This window comes from Gopherus evgoodei, chromosome 19 (genome assembly GCF_007399415.2).
Source record: "Gopherus evgoodei ecotype Sinaloan lineage chromosome 19, rGopEvg1_v1.p, whole genome shotgun sequence".
Lineage (NCBI taxonomy): Eukaryota > Metazoa > Chordata > Testudines > Testudinidae > Gopherus > Gopherus evgoodei.
In genome coordinates this window covers 20,403,170-20,419,365 of record NC_044340.1, presented here as the reverse complement: position 1 = coordinate 20,419,365, position 16,196 = coordinate 20,403,170, and the positions used below count along the sequence as shown (strand labels likewise).

General features: G+C 42.8%; 1 protein-coding gene across 4 annotated transcripts in view; it reads left to right on the top strand.

The window, feature by feature from the left end:
- Positions 1-16,196, top strand: part of SIK3 (SIK family kinase 3) — a 149,574-nt gene that overhangs the window by 92,470 nt on the left and 40,908 nt on the right. For all 4 annotated transcript variants that reach the window (XM_030538048.1, XM_030538047.1, XM_030538046.1 and 1 more), the window contains one exon: positions 6,955-7,116. In XM_030538048.1, the coding sequence (XP_030393908.1) occupies positions 6,955-7,116 (162 nt within the window). The remainder of the gene's footprint in view (positions 1-6,954; positions 7,117-16,196) is intronic.

Sequence of the window (16,196 nt, the reverse complement as noted above, 5' to 3'; positions counted from 1 at the left end):
TATTCAGTGGTTTTTTTAAGTGACTTTTAATTTGCATTGGTAATCTAGCCAAAATAAGTGGGTAAACAGGCTTGGAATAGGCTGTATGCTTGCAGTCCTAACATGAGCTCAAGAACTATGCTTCCCTTCCTACAGCTGTAGAAGTAGAATATTTTTCCATGCTCATAACATGGCAAAAATCACAGCAGGGAACAGGGTGCAGTGGTGGAACAGCCTCATCCAGAGTCCCATTATCTACTGTTATGGAACACCAGGGAGATCCCCTCTGTGCTAAATGTCTGTGGTGTGAGAGTTTTGGTTGCTTGTTTAATGCTCTCTGAGTATCTGTGGCTGTACAAGCCAAGTTTTAAAGTGAAACCATTGCACTGAACCCCCAAATAAGGGGGAAAAGTGCAACCATAACTTTCTGTGTTCAGAAAATGTCAAGAAAGAAACCTTGCTCTATATAAGGATCACTTCAGTTGTATCATGTGAGGTATTGCAGCATACATTTCTGCATACTGTACGCTTTTGTGTGTGTAAGTGACTTGAAGTGATTTTTGAAGTCTAAATAGATTTTTTCAGAAGTTTTTCAGAATGTAACTTTTTACACAAAGTGAGTATAGGATTCAATTCTTGAACTGGAAAAGGGATGATAATGTCTGTAAATGGGTGTGGCTGTGAAGGGTGTCAGTATTCAAGAACGTTAAAATTCAAAAGCTTAGCTGTTTTTGTCCCTTGTTAGCTCTTCTGAGCTGTAGTCCTGCCTAGCCTCAGCCAGAGCTGCTGGACTTGTTTGTTTGAGCTTTCATTAGACAGGCTGTGTGTGTGCTGAGAAGCCCTCCAAATGGCCCATATGTAAACGAGGTCTTTGACTCAGCTGAGATTGATGTGATCGTTCATTTCAAGAATGAACGCAGCCAGGCACAACGGTGAGCAGGAGCGATGGAGAGCTGCTTGTGGTTTGTTGTAGGGTCAGAGCACGTTATTGTGTTCTGTGCCCTGTACACGTTCTGTATGCACACAAGCTGGCAGCTTGACAGTGTGAACAAATATGTGTACCTCTTAAAGGTAGGTCACCTTTTTGTTCCACCTATCTTGACAGCATTCCTTTGTTTGAGAGGTCAAACAGAGAATGGGCTAAACGCATGTTTCCATTTCAGTTATTTACTTGTTAACGTTAATTAACATTGGTCCTGCTAGTGAAGGCAGGGGGCTGGACTCAATGACCTTTCGAGGTCCCTTCCAGTTCTAGGAGATTTGGTATATCTCCAATTATTATTATTTATTATTATTTATAACAACAACAACAACAAAAAGCGACAGAGTCCTGTGACGCCTTATAGACTAACAGAAGTATTGGAGCGTGAGCTTTCGTGGGTGAATAGTGGGTATTCACCCACGAAAGCTCATGCTTCAATACGTCTGTTAGTCTGTAAGGTGCCACAGGACTCTTAGTTGCTTTTTACAAATCCAGACTAACACGACTACCCCTCTGATACTTAACAACAACAAAAATACTCAGCAACCCTCAATTACAAAAATGAAGTGAAGAGATGTACTTAAAATAACTCGCAAGATTCTTTTCTTCAAATATTTAATACCTAGCTCTTATATAGGGCTTGTCATCAGTAGATCTCCACAGCACTTTCTGTAGCTTAGGGAAGTATCATTATCCCCACTCTACAAATAGAGAAACTAAGTCACACAGAGAGAAGTGACTTTCCCAGGTTTCTCAGCATGTCATCGGCAGAACCAGGACTAAAACCCAAACTTCGTGGGTCCAGTGCCCTTATCCATCGTCATCTTATCCATTAATGTAAAATAGGTGGATAATATGGCAGAAACTCTCTCACTGTGTGCATCATCTAGCACAAGTGAAGCTGAGCTTTAGGTGCTACCATTATACAAATGTAAGATGAGGCTCCTGATGTGCAGTCATGGAAAGGGGGTTGGCTAGAATGTCAGGCTCTAAGACCTTTTAATCACAGGTTCTCCAAGTACCCTGAAGACTTTATTAAAATGTCACATGTCCTCCATGTGATAGATCAGTATTATCCTCATTTTACAGATAGGGAAGCCACTTGACTAGGTCACGCGCAAGGAGTGTATTGTTGAACCAGGAGTGTGTCCCTGTGCCTCGTGCCTTTTCCCTTTGGGCCTGGTCCTGTTTCTGTTTAAGTCAGCAGGAGCAGGATTGGTCTCTTGGTATTAGATCTATGGAGGACAGTGACTGACCCTTTTAGAACAGAACCTGAAGTGGAGTCACACATGGCTTTCTGGTCAGAAGACAAGACCTGAGGATAACATTGAATGCCTGGGACTCAGCAGCAAGAGCCTGTGCTGCTGGATTTGATGCACTTAGGACTAAGGTGGCTAGCCCCCAGCTCAGCATTCGGGCCATGTGTGACCTGCCTCGCACAAGAGATGTTCTGCAGACTAAGCTGGTAATGGTTAATTGCAGAATACAGCTGCCTTTAGTGGTATGTGAACTATTCTGTAGCTTCTAGAGCCTGTACAGAAATGTCAGCATTTGCAATCACAGCAAATGCAGTGCCTACGTGCAAAGCTCAGGGACAGGCCTCCACTCTGGCTTTCTTCATGGAAGTGAAATTTCACATCTAAGTTTAAAGGAATGTTTGCAGTCTAATGAAGCAGTACGAGCTGAAAGAGGAGACAGTGCTATGTCTGCAGATGGGTCTGGGAGAGTTTCATTTAAGAATCAAACTCTGAAGTGTTTTTATTAAACCAAAATGTGTGTGTCAATCTGAATGTTAGGGTAGCGTTCTAAGAAATGATTCCTAAGGAAGCTGAAAAACAAACAATAAAAATGGCAGTTGTCATAGCAGAAGCTGACCTGAGTATGGGGTGACAGGAGATTGCTTCTTATGCAATCCCAAACTCCGTCCCAAAATCTGTTTCTGTTAATAAACAAGCTTTGGTCTTAAATGACAAGTCATGTCATCTCTCCAGTCTGTTTGTAAGTAGTGGGATCTGATTGATTACATTTCTTAGAACCTGATTAGAAGAGCTGAAATGTGTTCAAACGGAAGTCCTGAAATGGCAATTGTTTTCTAAGTTGTGAAATGTGGTTTTAACGATGACCGAAGTACAGTTTCTATTCTTGCATGTTTTCATCTTCATTGGTATTTGAATCTAGATAGAGCATAATATGCTCATGGAAACCTTCCAGAAATAGTCCTTATTGAATAGTTAATTTGATTTCTTGCCTTCAGTACTGACGCTTGAGAACCCTTTTGAAATGCACATGTGAATTTTCAGTGTTGAGAGACCAGAATCTGGAGTTTTGCATTATCAGGTGTGTTTACTACATTTGCAAATGATGTTCCCAATCCTGCAAAGACTGAAGCACCTGAGTTATTTGATTTGCTTGGGACATGATCCGTAGCCTGTATGGGAGTGTTTACATAGAACCAGGCTTCATTTGTCAGTGTGACAACTCACAGGAGTGAAGAAGCTACGGTAAAGCTTAGTGCTTAATGGGATCTGTTGGGACTACTTGGCCGGAAACGTTTGAAGGGTCACGTCATAATACGGGATGTATCCCCTTCCAAGACTAGCTGCAGATGTGCTTACTACCTACATGGCTGTAGGAATAAATAAAACTGAAATGGCAACTTTTGGGGGGGAAATTAATCAGACTCTATCCAACTGCATTAGAAGTCAGCCCCCAAAGAAATGAATTACTCTTCATCGGAAGCAAGTAGAAGTGCTTTGATGTATCTTTGTAATTGGTATTTAGTGCAAGACAATTATGTCTCTGGTATTTTAATTAATGGGTGGTTTGGCAAAGCAGCCACCTGATGGGAAACCTTCAGAAGTGGTTTGTTTTTATTCTCCAGAATGGATTTCTCTTTCAAGCTCTCCAATTATTGCAGTTTATGAAGTAAAATATTTTGAAGCAAACGGGCCTTGGACTTGGGGGCCTTTTGCGGTTCACTTAAAATGGTCTCAAAATGTGGGAGGATGTGATGTCAAGCCTTCATTTTTTACATTTCGTTGCAGTGTACATTCATAAAGCATCCTTACAAGGGGTCAATGATTTCTGTCTGCTTTCAAAGATTGTGTGATGCTGGCATCCCTCCTCATGGGAGTGGGGGGTTGGAGAGCATTCCTGCAGCCTATCACACTTTCTTTCTGTACTCCTTCTCAAGGTGTCTAGGCGCTAACCGTTATATGGTCTCTGAAGTATATAGAAACAGGAGAAAGAAGGAAAAGTACCCATGCGTTCTGTTTGGTGCTTGCTTAATCTGTTCCATAACTTGATTTTTAGCCCCACTATGGTGCACAGTGCTGTGTAGCTAACCTGGAGGATATGAAGGATCATGGGCATGTCCTTAACTTCTTTTCTTGCTTTGAACAAGAAAGTCACAACTTAAAGCTAGTGAATGAGCGCTCCAAATGTCTCAGAATTTGAGGCTGTAGTTTGTTTCCAGTAGGTCCCATGAACTGTATGTCCACTTAGTATTGTTAATTTACAGTAGCTTTTTCATATCTCAAGCAGTAGCTATGTTCCAGCTTTTTAAATCTGATGAGGATCTCTGAAGCACATGAAACAAATGCACTATTGTGTAGCTGTTCCTGATGCATGCTGCTGTAGAGAGTGGGCCCAAGTTAGGATAATGGTATAGAGTTGTCTATGGAGCTGCTCTTCCCACTTGTAAGGGAAACATGATAACTTGTAAATATTGGGATATTTGGTTAGTGTGCCTCATACCAGGATTCCTCATGCTTTTTCAGTGTGGTCCCCTTGTGGGAAATTCCTCCTACCCCATTTGCAAATCATGCAACACTTAGGGTGGTTCCTTACAGAGCAAAGAAATATTAGGAAACTGCTTTGTTTTTTCTAATAATTCTGATGGAGGCGCTGGCTCTTGTTTCCTCTCTGTCTCCTCAATTACCTAGATGAGCATGGAATGCCTGTAGTAGAAGATAGAAGCAAGGAGGTGGAGCCACTGTAGTATAACCTGCCAGTTGTTCAGACTGTCTCCAAGTGCTCTGTGAATGTTGAATGATCCATGGGTCACAGACTGAGAACTGCTGCTGTAATTAAATAGGAGAGGTAGATTTTGAATACTACTTTTCTTGGCGCAGCCTCAAGGAAATCTCTCTTAGGCTCTTGAGAGATGCTTCCCTTTGACAGTCTCAATTGTTTACAATAATTTAGCTGCTTTCCCCATCTCGTTGTCCATCTTTCCTGCCCTGGCGCACACTTGCGGAGAAGCATCAAGGTACTTGGCTAGACGGCTAGACCTGTGGATTGGGGTTTGTATTTCTGCCGGTTGAAAATTCTGTCTCCAAAACTGAGAGCCAAGTAATTTGACACAATTCCTCTTGGGATGAATCCTGTCTTTTTAAAGCTTTATCCTTGTAAAGGTGTTTAAATGTGAAGTGTATTGTTTTATCTTGGCTTGCAGTCATGCCACCTCCCATTCTGATCTTATCAGCAAAGTAGGGTCAAATTGCGTCAGTATTTGGACAGGACACCTCCAACAACAAGCCCAGCTTCAGCAGATAGTACATTGAAATGAAATTCTTAATTTTTTTTAAGGTAGTATTCCAACAAAATGTCTAAGTAGCCAGACTTTGTCCAGGAGCTGTATTTACCTGACTTTTGTAATGATGAATTAGTTATGCAGAAAGTCTCACTCCATGACACTTGTGCAGATACATAAAAACATCAGTGTCACTTATTAAAACAGCAAACACCTAGAAATTTGAGGAAGCATTGAAGGCACAGAGTGGCAAATTCCTGGATACAAATTTAAAAATGTTCCTCACTTCAGTAATTTATTGTAGAAATGAAATACATCTGGGCATACATTAGGGAGTTGTACTCCTATTCTTCCTCTGTGTTGTAGGGTTTAGTCCAGGGATCAGCAGCCTTTCAGGAGTGGTGTGCCGAATCTTCATTTATTCACTCTAATTTAAGGTTTCACATGCCAGTAATACATTTTAACGTTTTTAGAAGGTCTCTTTCTAGAAGTCTATAATATATAACTAAACTACTGTATGTAAAGTAAATAAGGTTTTTAAAATGTTTAAGAAGCTTCATTCAAAATTAAATTAAAATGCAGAGCCTCCCAGACCAGTGGCCAGGACCCGGGCAGCGTGACTGCCACTAAAAATCAGCTCGCGTGCCGCCTTCAGCAGACGGGCCATAGGTTGCCTACCCCGGTTTAGTCACGAGAATCCTGTTGATAAAATGTGAGCCTTTATATTGTAGGAACATGGGTCTGATCCACTCTGGCAATTCCTAAGGGCCGTGCAGTTCAGGATCCTGTTTCTGACGCTGGCCGGCACCAGATGGTTCTGTAGGGAGATGTGGAATACTCTGCCAGTCTACCCCCCACACACGTTGGATGGTATCTTGGTCTTGAATAGAGATTGGATTGAGCCTTGCACAGAAGGTTTAATACTTCCAAAATGTATCTTTACTTGTACATCTGAGTGTAGTTATTTGCTAAATGTAGACCAGCCTCCAGTCTCATGACACTTCTCTTGGCTTGCAGACAGCATGAGTAATTGTCGTAGTGACATTTATTAGCCCTACCATAACTCCCAGTCTTGCACCTGTTTAGTAAGGAGGACCCTGGAGTAGGCCCAACCCCTTGCTGGGTGGTTTCTTCCTTTCCTCCTCTGATGACTGTGTGTGTGAAAGTGCAGGAGTTAGTCCTTCGTTCTGAGTATCATCTGTCCCCATGAAAACATGCCCCTTGTAACTGAAAAATGCTCTTTTATTCTCAGTGAGTTTTAGCACTCTCCAGTAACCTAAGCATTACTTGGACTGAAGCTTGTACTTCTTCTTAATGGAGGGAGACTATGTCACGGAGAAATACCGCTCATTTTATTTTTTATCCCTCTACATTTCTTGTTAGCAGTACACCAAGTGCCCATTTCCTGCCTGTCTTCCCTGTGCCAATAACCATTTGTTCTGTTCTTGGTCCCCTACAGATCACCTGGTAGCCCATGGACGGATGGCCGAGAAAGAAGCTCGGAGAAAGTTCAAGCAGATTGTAGCTGCTGTCCACTTTTGTCACTGTTGTAACATAGTTCACAGAGACCTGAAGGCAGAGAATCTGCTGCTGGATGCTAACCTTAACATCAAAATAGCAGGTGAGCTGGGGGCTAGCGGAGGAGGAGTAAGGCAACTCCTGTTAAATGGAGGCACTCACTGTTTAAGCTATTCAGAAAGAAGGAAGCACAGTGCAGTTAACGGAAACTTAAGATTTTGGTGTGGCCCAAAGCCAGCAAATGACAAATTATAGAGTAATGAGGAGTCCAGTGACACCTTAATCTATTAGTCTTTAAGGTGCCACCGGACTCCTTGTTGTTGTTTTTATGCATACAGACTAACACAGCTACCGCTCTGATAAATTATAGTGTTGATTTATATCCCCCTTCATGCTGCTAAACACTGGGCTTTTACTCTGCAGGCAGTCCTGGTGTTACAAAAGCTATGGTGTTCCAATCCCCTTTCCAGTGTGCGAGACGCAACTAGAGGCTGAGTCCTGTTCTCAGTTTAGGGTTTCTCAAAAGTGGGGCAGGATGAACAACAGGCAGAGAGTGTGAAAAAATAAAGACAAAGTTTAGGGGTAGAGAGGTGAGAGAAAATAGAGATTTTGATCAATTCCGTTCTCTTCATGTTGAAGAGAGAAAATCACCACAGTAGTGTCTCCCTTAGCAGTATATCAAGAATGGAGTGGAAAGCTGAAGACGATCCAACAAGGCCACATACACCTTTCCAGCAACGGGCTCTTTGCACAATGATAGGAGCCTCTGTTGTTCTGGCATGCATCAGTAAGTCCTGGTGGAATGGGTGGATATTTTTCAGCTAGCGTGCCTTCCAGTAACGCCCATGTTGCAGGCACTCTCCAAACTGTTATCGCACAGACCTTCATGTCTGTATTGCTTCCCAGTATGAAAATGTGTCTGATCTGTCCAGCTCCACAGACTTGCTACCAGAGAGGCTGAGGTCAGTCTACCACCTAAACTCTCTGGGCTTAGATCAGGATACACCAGCTAATCCTTAATGTCACTTAGATACGTGTGAATGTCTGCTCAAAACAAAGGCATGTTTTGTATCCATTTGGTCACCTCACCATACAGGTTTTCCTTTTGGGATGGCTAATAGCATCCATTTAATTCCATTGATGCATGGATCCCAGCAAATGCCAAAGCTATGGAAAGAGCTCCATGCTGTCCTGATAAATAGGCATCCATGGAGAGCGCCTCAGATTCATCTTTCTCTCCTAGCCCAGTGACCGGAGTGTAATGCTAACAGCTACGCCGGTGGTGGCACATATGATTGATGTCCAGTGTGAATGATTGCTTTCTCTGCCTCCCTGTGTATTTATTTTTCCCCTCTATAATGTGTGTGTGTGCATTTTCCTTTTTCAATGGTTAGGTGAATATCCATATTGTAGTACCTGGCAGGGCTGAAATAGTGCAAGGTTTGTCAGCATTTTAATTATAGAATGCCTTTTAGAAGGATTTATAACTTGACTGAAACTTATTTCAGGCTGTGACTTGGCACAGAGCTACTCAGTCTGGGAGCAATTTTAATACTGACCTGATTTACCAAGTTTAAGAACTTTTTTCAGTGAGCAGGCATCTCGAGATGTACATTTTCTAGGTTTAAATCGCAGTATTTTGGCAGAAGAATTTAACTTTCTTTACAAATATGTTGTTCCTAGTCTTTTTGCTTATCACTGTTTATGATTAAGATACTCTTAGAGCAGACAGTGGCATGCGAGTGGCAGGCTGATGGAGACGGAAAGGTGAAGAGCCCAAACCTGCATAGGTCACAATGTTTGGAGCAGGGAGCCAGAGGTGCTGCTGCAGGGCTGGGCTCATGTTCCAACACTCCTCTGGGTGACATCTTTCCATGACTAGAGGGTCCCCCTGCATCTCTGCCATGAAATTAACTAAAAATGCATGACAAAATCAGAGCCTTATTTATGATTGATGTATATTCTTATGTCTGCTATATGCAAATACACTTGTAAATAATTTTAGGCCTTCTCTTTTATGATGAGTGGGAAAAATTCCTGCATGTACAATTCTTTTTAAAAAAAACTCTTCAGAAATAACTTTGGCAGAATCTGAAATGCAGCCGGATTCCCTGAAGAAATGTCCATATGGACATGCTGACAAGTTATGTGAATGTTTGAAAATTGTGGAAACTTTCTTAACCTAAAGAAGATGGAAACTATTCTCCTTCCCAATCTCTGCTCCCAGAATGGTCTCTAGAAGATAGTTCCCACCCATGTGGTAGTTTTGTTTTACTTGGCAGGGAAACTTAATAGTGATTTGAAGAACAGCCTGGAAAAGCTGATTTACAGTACAGGATTTTCCAAGTATTTAGTTTTGTCCCTAGATCCCATCAATTATAATTTGACACCAGTGATTGTTAGGTCAAGAACAAAAAGTGGTAGCAGCTGATTTTTTTTTTCTTGCAGGACCCCCCAGAAAGAATATTTGAGAAATACATAGAACTGTACAGACAGGATGAAAGATAAGCAGAACCTTTCTTCCAAGCCCTTTAACAATCTCTAAAGTAAAAACCTCTTCCCTGTGAGACAGATGATATTACTTTTATAGCTCTCCTCAACTGAGTGTTTCAAGGGCTTCACAAGCCCCCATGTGGTAGGTCTGTTCTTTATTCATTTCACAGACTGGGACTGAGTCACAGAAAGCTGAAGTGACCTATCCTGGGTCACAGCGTCACTGGCAGAGCTGGAAACAGAGTCTAGAAATCCTGTTTCCCAGTCCTCCGTTCTGAGTACCAGGCTATGCTGCCTCTCAAAGTATACAAGATAAAAAGCAAGCAAAGGGGTGATTTGTGCAGTTCTTTTTGCGTTGCATGTGTAGCTCTGTGGGAAGTAGTGTGCTGTGAGACAGTTAGTGTTGTCCAAGTGCATTATGTCTGATCTTTGGCATAATGTGCAAAGCATCTCCAGCTTCTGCAGTTTCACAGGAACTTGCAAATCACCCATTGGAGAGTAATGGGAAAATCCCCAACTTCTGCCAGTGTGAACTGCCTAGTGAGCTCCTGTTGCTCTGTAAGCGGAATATACCTGAAAAGATAATGGAGCAAATAATTAAGCAATCAGTTTGCAAACATCTAGAAGATAATAAGGTGATAAGTAACGGTCAGCCTGGATTTGTCAAGAACAAATCGTGTCAAACCAACCTGATCGCTTTCTTTGACAAGGTAACAAGCCTTGTGGATGGGGGGAAGTGGTAGATGTGGCATATCTTGACTTTAGTAAAGCTTTCGATACTGTCTCATATGACCTTCTCATAAACTAACTAGGGAAATGCAACTTAGATGGGGCTGTTATAAGGTGGGTGCAAAACTGGCTTTAAAACCATTCCCAGAGAGTAGTCATCTGTGGTTCACAGTCATGCTCGAAGGGCATAACGAGTGGGGTCCCACAGGGATAGGTTCTGGGTCCAGTTCTGTTGAATATTTTTTCATCAGTGATTTAGATAATGGCATAGAGAGTACACTGATAAAGTTTGTGGACGCTACCAAGCTGGCAGGGGTTGCAAGTGCTTTGGAGGATAAGGATTATAATTCAAAATGGACTGGACAAACTGGAGAAATGGTCTGAAGTAAATAGGACGAAATAAGGACAAATGCAAATACACTTAGGAAGGAACAATTAGTTGCACGCATACAAAATGGGAAATGACTGCTTAGGAAGGAGTACTGCGGAAAGGGATCTGGGGGTCATAGTGGACCACAAGCTAATATGAGTCAACAGTGTAACACTGCAAAAAGCCGAACATCATTCTGGGATGTATTAGGAGAGATGTTGTAAGCAAGACAAGAGAAGTAATTCTTCCGCTCTACTCAGTGCTGATTGGACCTCAACTGGGGTATTGTCCAGTTCTGGGTGCCACATTTGAGGAAAGATGTGGACAAATTGGAGAAAGTCCAGAGAAGAGCAACGAAAATGATTAATGAGGGAAGATTTGAAAAAATCGGGTGTGCTTAGTCTGCAAAAGAGACGACTGAGAGGGGACAGGATAACAGTTTTCAAGTACATAAAAGATTGTTACAAGGAGGAGGGATGAAAAATTGTTGTTTTCAACTCCTGAAAATAGGGCAAGGAGCGATGGGCTTAAATTGCAGCAAGGGAGGTTTAGGTTGGACATTAGGAAAAACTTCCTGTTAGGGTGGTTAAGCACTGGAATAAATCGCCTAGGGAGGTTGTGGAATCTCCATAGTTGGAGATTTTTAAGAACAGGTTAGACAAACACCTGACAGGGATGGTCTAGATAATATTTAATCCTGCCATGAATGCAGGGGACTGGACTAGGTGACCTCTTGAGGTACCTTCCGGTCCTTTGATTCTGTAATGGGCTTTTGTGTGTGGCTGTGTGTTCTTTTTATGGTTGAATATTGGTAAGTGCAGTACTGTTAAGTAATTGCCATTAAATAAAATGCAGTAACAATGACTGGAAGTTGGGAGTGCTGCTAGTCACACTTGCAGGTGAACAGAAAGCACTTTCTTAAGCCTGCAAATGTTGTTTCTGCCTGGCTGCCCAGCTTTCTTCTTCCCATGGAGGGTTTTTCTCCAGTGTATCTTCTCAAAGGGTGAGAGTCGAAGTTTTTGGCCATGTGCTTCTCTTTGTTTGCAATCAGAAAGTTCACCCAGGGCTTGCAACACTTGGTAAACACCAGGGCCTTCCTGGGAGCCACTTTCAGAAGAGGATCTCATCTGTAAGGGCATCACTTAACAACAGTGCTCGTCAGCCTCTTGCTCCTTCTGAGGGCAAAAGCCAGTTATTGTACAGATGTTATGTCCCCTTCTGGTTCTAGTGCTCTATGGAAATAGAGCTAGAATATACCACAACTGGTCCATCTCGGAGTTCCTCCTCCTAGCCTATTGCAGGGCTTCCACTGCAGTGGCTAACAGCTTCTAGCTGATTCAGATAATAAAAATGGCTTTCCTAAGACCCCTTCTCACAGCTGCTGTGGCTACATTCAGTCCTAATCAGTGGTAAGAGTGCTCCCTTGGGGTTTTCCCTTTTCTTCTGTTTGTGGACAGCATCCTGGTTGCGCTCTAGTAGGTGGATCTGTAGGCAAATAGGTATTTTTCCTTAGTCTGTAGCAGTGCTCATAGACTGTAAATATGTTTGTTTAAAAAGCAGAGTGTTGCTTTTAAAATCCTCATACACAGATATTCCCTCCTTGCTCCACACAGCTTTAAGAGGACTGTTTCCTCCCCACATTTGACCTCAGTTCATTAAGCACAGGTGGGTTCTGGAAAACTATTTCCAGCAGTTCAGCAGGACTTCATATCAAAGAGAGCCATCTGATTCTAGTTCACTGTAGAGCTGAAAGGCATGAATCATTGTGGGGTCTGAAATGCTGTGCAAAGAGGAAGTTCTTCAAAGTGAGTTATTTTCCCCATTGAAGCCCAGCCACAATGCATAATGAACATCAGTGCTCCTAGGCTCCGCTGGCTGTCTTACCTACATGTCTGATTCCAGAGTCCTGAGACATTTCTTCTGTTTGTTTTACTGATAATTTTGGTTCAAGAGTAGCAGCGAAGGCTAGCAACCATGAGCTTTCTGATCATGCTGTTGAAGCAAGGAGGCATTTGTGTTGTTTTAGCCCCTTTACATATGTGCCTGGGACTATGTTTTTGGTTGAAGTGACAGTTAAGATCACTGTTTCTACAATAGCTTGTTAGGTGTTCAACTAGGACCAAAGCTATTTAAAGCCACCTAAACGTCCTACCAGACGCAAGTTATTCAACAAGTGTTTCTTCTGTCAAATGAGATGCTCTGATTTAAGGTGTCTTTGAGGGGAAAAATGTATTAAAAATGGACTGTGAGCGGAGAGGTGCAGGCATTTAAAATCTGCCAGCAGTACTGGGTGGAGTACTGAAATAGCTGATACTCTGAGATGTTTATACGTATTGTTTTGTGTCTGAGCTGAGCAAGGTCATTGAGTTCTGCACCCACCTGTCACTCGTATACATGGCCTGAGTCTTTTAGACTTGCCAATAGCCTGTATGTGCCACGTAGCAATGTGCCTGTTATGCATGTAGGCTCGAATTGTCAGAGGACCCACAGAGGTTAGAGCTTAGTTCCCGTGGCCATTTGGACAATCCCAGCCAGGATGGTTTCCCAAAAAATCTCAGCTTAGACTTGGTTGTAGTTCTGGTTACTTGCTATTGAGGTTTGCTGCAGCTTGTGGTGGAGATGATGGACTTGCTCATGTTAACAATTGGGTGGGGAGGAGCTTGTTCAAGTTCTGTCTTTAACACTTTGAGACCGGAGCTGTGGTTTGTTGCCTGTCTTGTTCTTTCATTTCCTCTGTGGGTCATTCTTTCTCCTCTCTGTTCCCCACCCCTGATTCTCAAGCTGCAGAGAGCTTACTGTGAATAATGATAATGGTTCCCAAGAATGCTCTAGAACTTCGGGACACATGCCGTCCTGCAGACCATATCAGCTTGCTCAGAAGGTCAGGTAGCTACCGAAGCTTCAGCACATGCCAGTTCATTTGAGGAAAAAATAGCATTTCAGCTTGATTGCACGTGATGTGTTAAAGGTGCAGCCTACTTTTGTAGGCTTTAGTGCTTGCCTGGCAGTCGGAATTCAGTGAGTTGCCAAGTGTCCCACTGTAAGCATGAGAGCACGTTTCAAAGGTTTGCAGAGGTGGACTTGAGACTCCAAGCTGTGTGCTGTTTCTGTGAATCAGCCCCCTTAGGCTGAATGTTATTGTCTTTGCCAAGCCAGAGTAATTTATTTGGTTCTCAACGTTGTGCAAAACCCAAGGAGTTGGCAAGTGATGGGTTTGAAATTAATTTGCGTTTATTATATTAATCTGTTTGCTGATTTTTGAAGTAGTTTTTGGTCTTGAACTGTACTTATTCATGCAGTGTGATGTACTACAGTAGCAACCACAAAGTGGCGGGCCCCCTCCATTAATAGCAATACAGCCCTGGTGTTTTTATTCTCTGTAAGATGACGAGCAGTTGACTGAAGGGTGGGATGAGGATAAAGTGAATGTATTCTTTCTTTTTAAGTTAGTGTAAACTATTGTCAGTTATCCCCTACCATGACCAGCCCCCATCAGTTAGCTGGCTAATATTTTTGTACATGTCACTGTAGACATTTGAAAGAGAATAGGGTAGTAGTCCTATGGACACATCCTGGAGAGAGCTCTCTGAAGAAGGGTGAGCATGGGAAAAGGCCAAGATTGCTGGAGAAGCGGAAATGCTTGGACTGAGATGGGAATGAGGAGGAAGGTTGGCACTGGGTTGGAGGGTATGGAATAACATGTTACCATCAAAGTTAAATAGGTTTCTTGGCAGCGTTGAGATACTCTGGCAATGGGAGCTATGGGAAGCCCTAAGGTGGCTGCTTGCCATTGTTGGTTCTTCTCATAGTTCCCTCTTTGAAATATGAATGTCTTGTCTGATATGCTCGGCAGTTGTGTGTGTCTATCCAGATGCTAGGGCTTTCAGCGTTTTACGCCAGACCTGCATAATTCTGCTTGCTCCCGGAGAGTAACTTTTGATGAACAAGTAAAATAAAACTGTTTTTTTCCATTATCAATCACAATTTTTAAGCCTGGGTAAGTAGATTATGTGCTGGGGTGGGGAAATGTTCATGACAGTTTCGCAAAATGAAAGTAGAAAAAAAAAATCTTCACAGCGTAAAGGACTGAGCTCATCTCTTGGTATCTCTGCACCTTGCCACTTCCATAAATACCAAAGGCCAATTTCTTTTCCATTTCTCCATATTTCTACTGGTCTGTTGGAGAGCAGCTTTTAACCTAGCAAAGTACTAGGTTGAGACTAATTCTGCTTGAAGTACAAAGCTTGGAGCCTGTGTTTCGTTGGTGCTTTGGCCAAAGAAGTTAGTTATTCCCTATGCATTGCAGTCAGGAGGTCAAAGTTACTTATTAAATTCTTCATAAGACATTTTGATTTTTACTAGCTGTACTCTGTCTCTTGCGCCTTGGTGCCCTGCTTTTTTATTCCCATCGAATTTGTGAGATGAGTTGTTTCCTCACTGGCTTCCCTGCTTTTACGCTCTCTCTCTCTCAAAAGCCCTATGTGGAGATAGGCTTCTCATGCAACTACTATGAAACCAGTGTGTTGCTGAGCCCTGGCTGGTATGCATTAATGTCATTCATGCTCATACTGGGGCATTATTAGCATAAACATCCAAAGGCAAAGCAATTTGCAAATAAGCTTTGACAGTACTCCGCTTGTAAGGTGTTCCTGTTTATGTGGCATGTAAACAGCATCATGCTACTTTGTTTTCTTTTCCTTGACTGGAGAGAGAAAAAGGGAAGAAATGGTGAATGATGCCATATTCTGGGCAGAGCTCTTTTTGCTGATGCAGTGTGGGAGGGGAACCCTTAATATCCACTGAGCTGAAACACAGTGTTGTATGCATGAGATGCAGACCTTTGTCTCCCAGATTCCACCCCTTTCTCCACACATGTGCAGACACAATCGGAAACCACCTTGGGGATTTGGACAGCACCCTGGAGGCGGCAAAGCAATCAATGTGGAATGCTGTCATCACCCCAGAGCACAGATGCCATCTGAATGATTGGCTGGCTGGCCACAGTTTGCCGTTTGGTTACCAAGACTTTTCTCTTAACTTCAGTCTCAGGGTTTACTGTTTGCTGTTCTGAATGGCTGGAACAGTTTGCAGAGCTGTCCTCTATGGGCTTGTCTACACTGGCACTTTACAGCGCTGCATCTTTCTTGCTCAGGGGCATGAACCCTCTTCAACCCCCACCCCCCCGAATGCTGTAAGTTTCAGCGCTGTAAAGTGCCAGTGTAGACAGTGCACCAGCGCTGGGAGCCATTCCCCTCGTGGAGGTGGGTTTTTTGTAGTGCTGGGAGAGCGATGCTGTGACTGCACAAGCCATGTTACAGCGCTGCCACGACCAGCGCTTCAATGTTGCCAGTGAAGAGGTGCCCTATAACTGGGGCTTTCAGGTTGCCAGAAAATAATCAAGCACTTTCTGGCAAATGAAAAACCCAGTTTTCCCATTTTCTTTGCTTTATATCTTCAACTTATCTTGGTTTCAACAGCTCTAGCTTTAACACCTGCTCTGATCATGAGGGTGAGATTTTTGAAACGGACAGCTGGGAGGATGGAGGCCAGAAACGGATGTAAAATCTGCATGTAGAGTCTATTGAATGTAA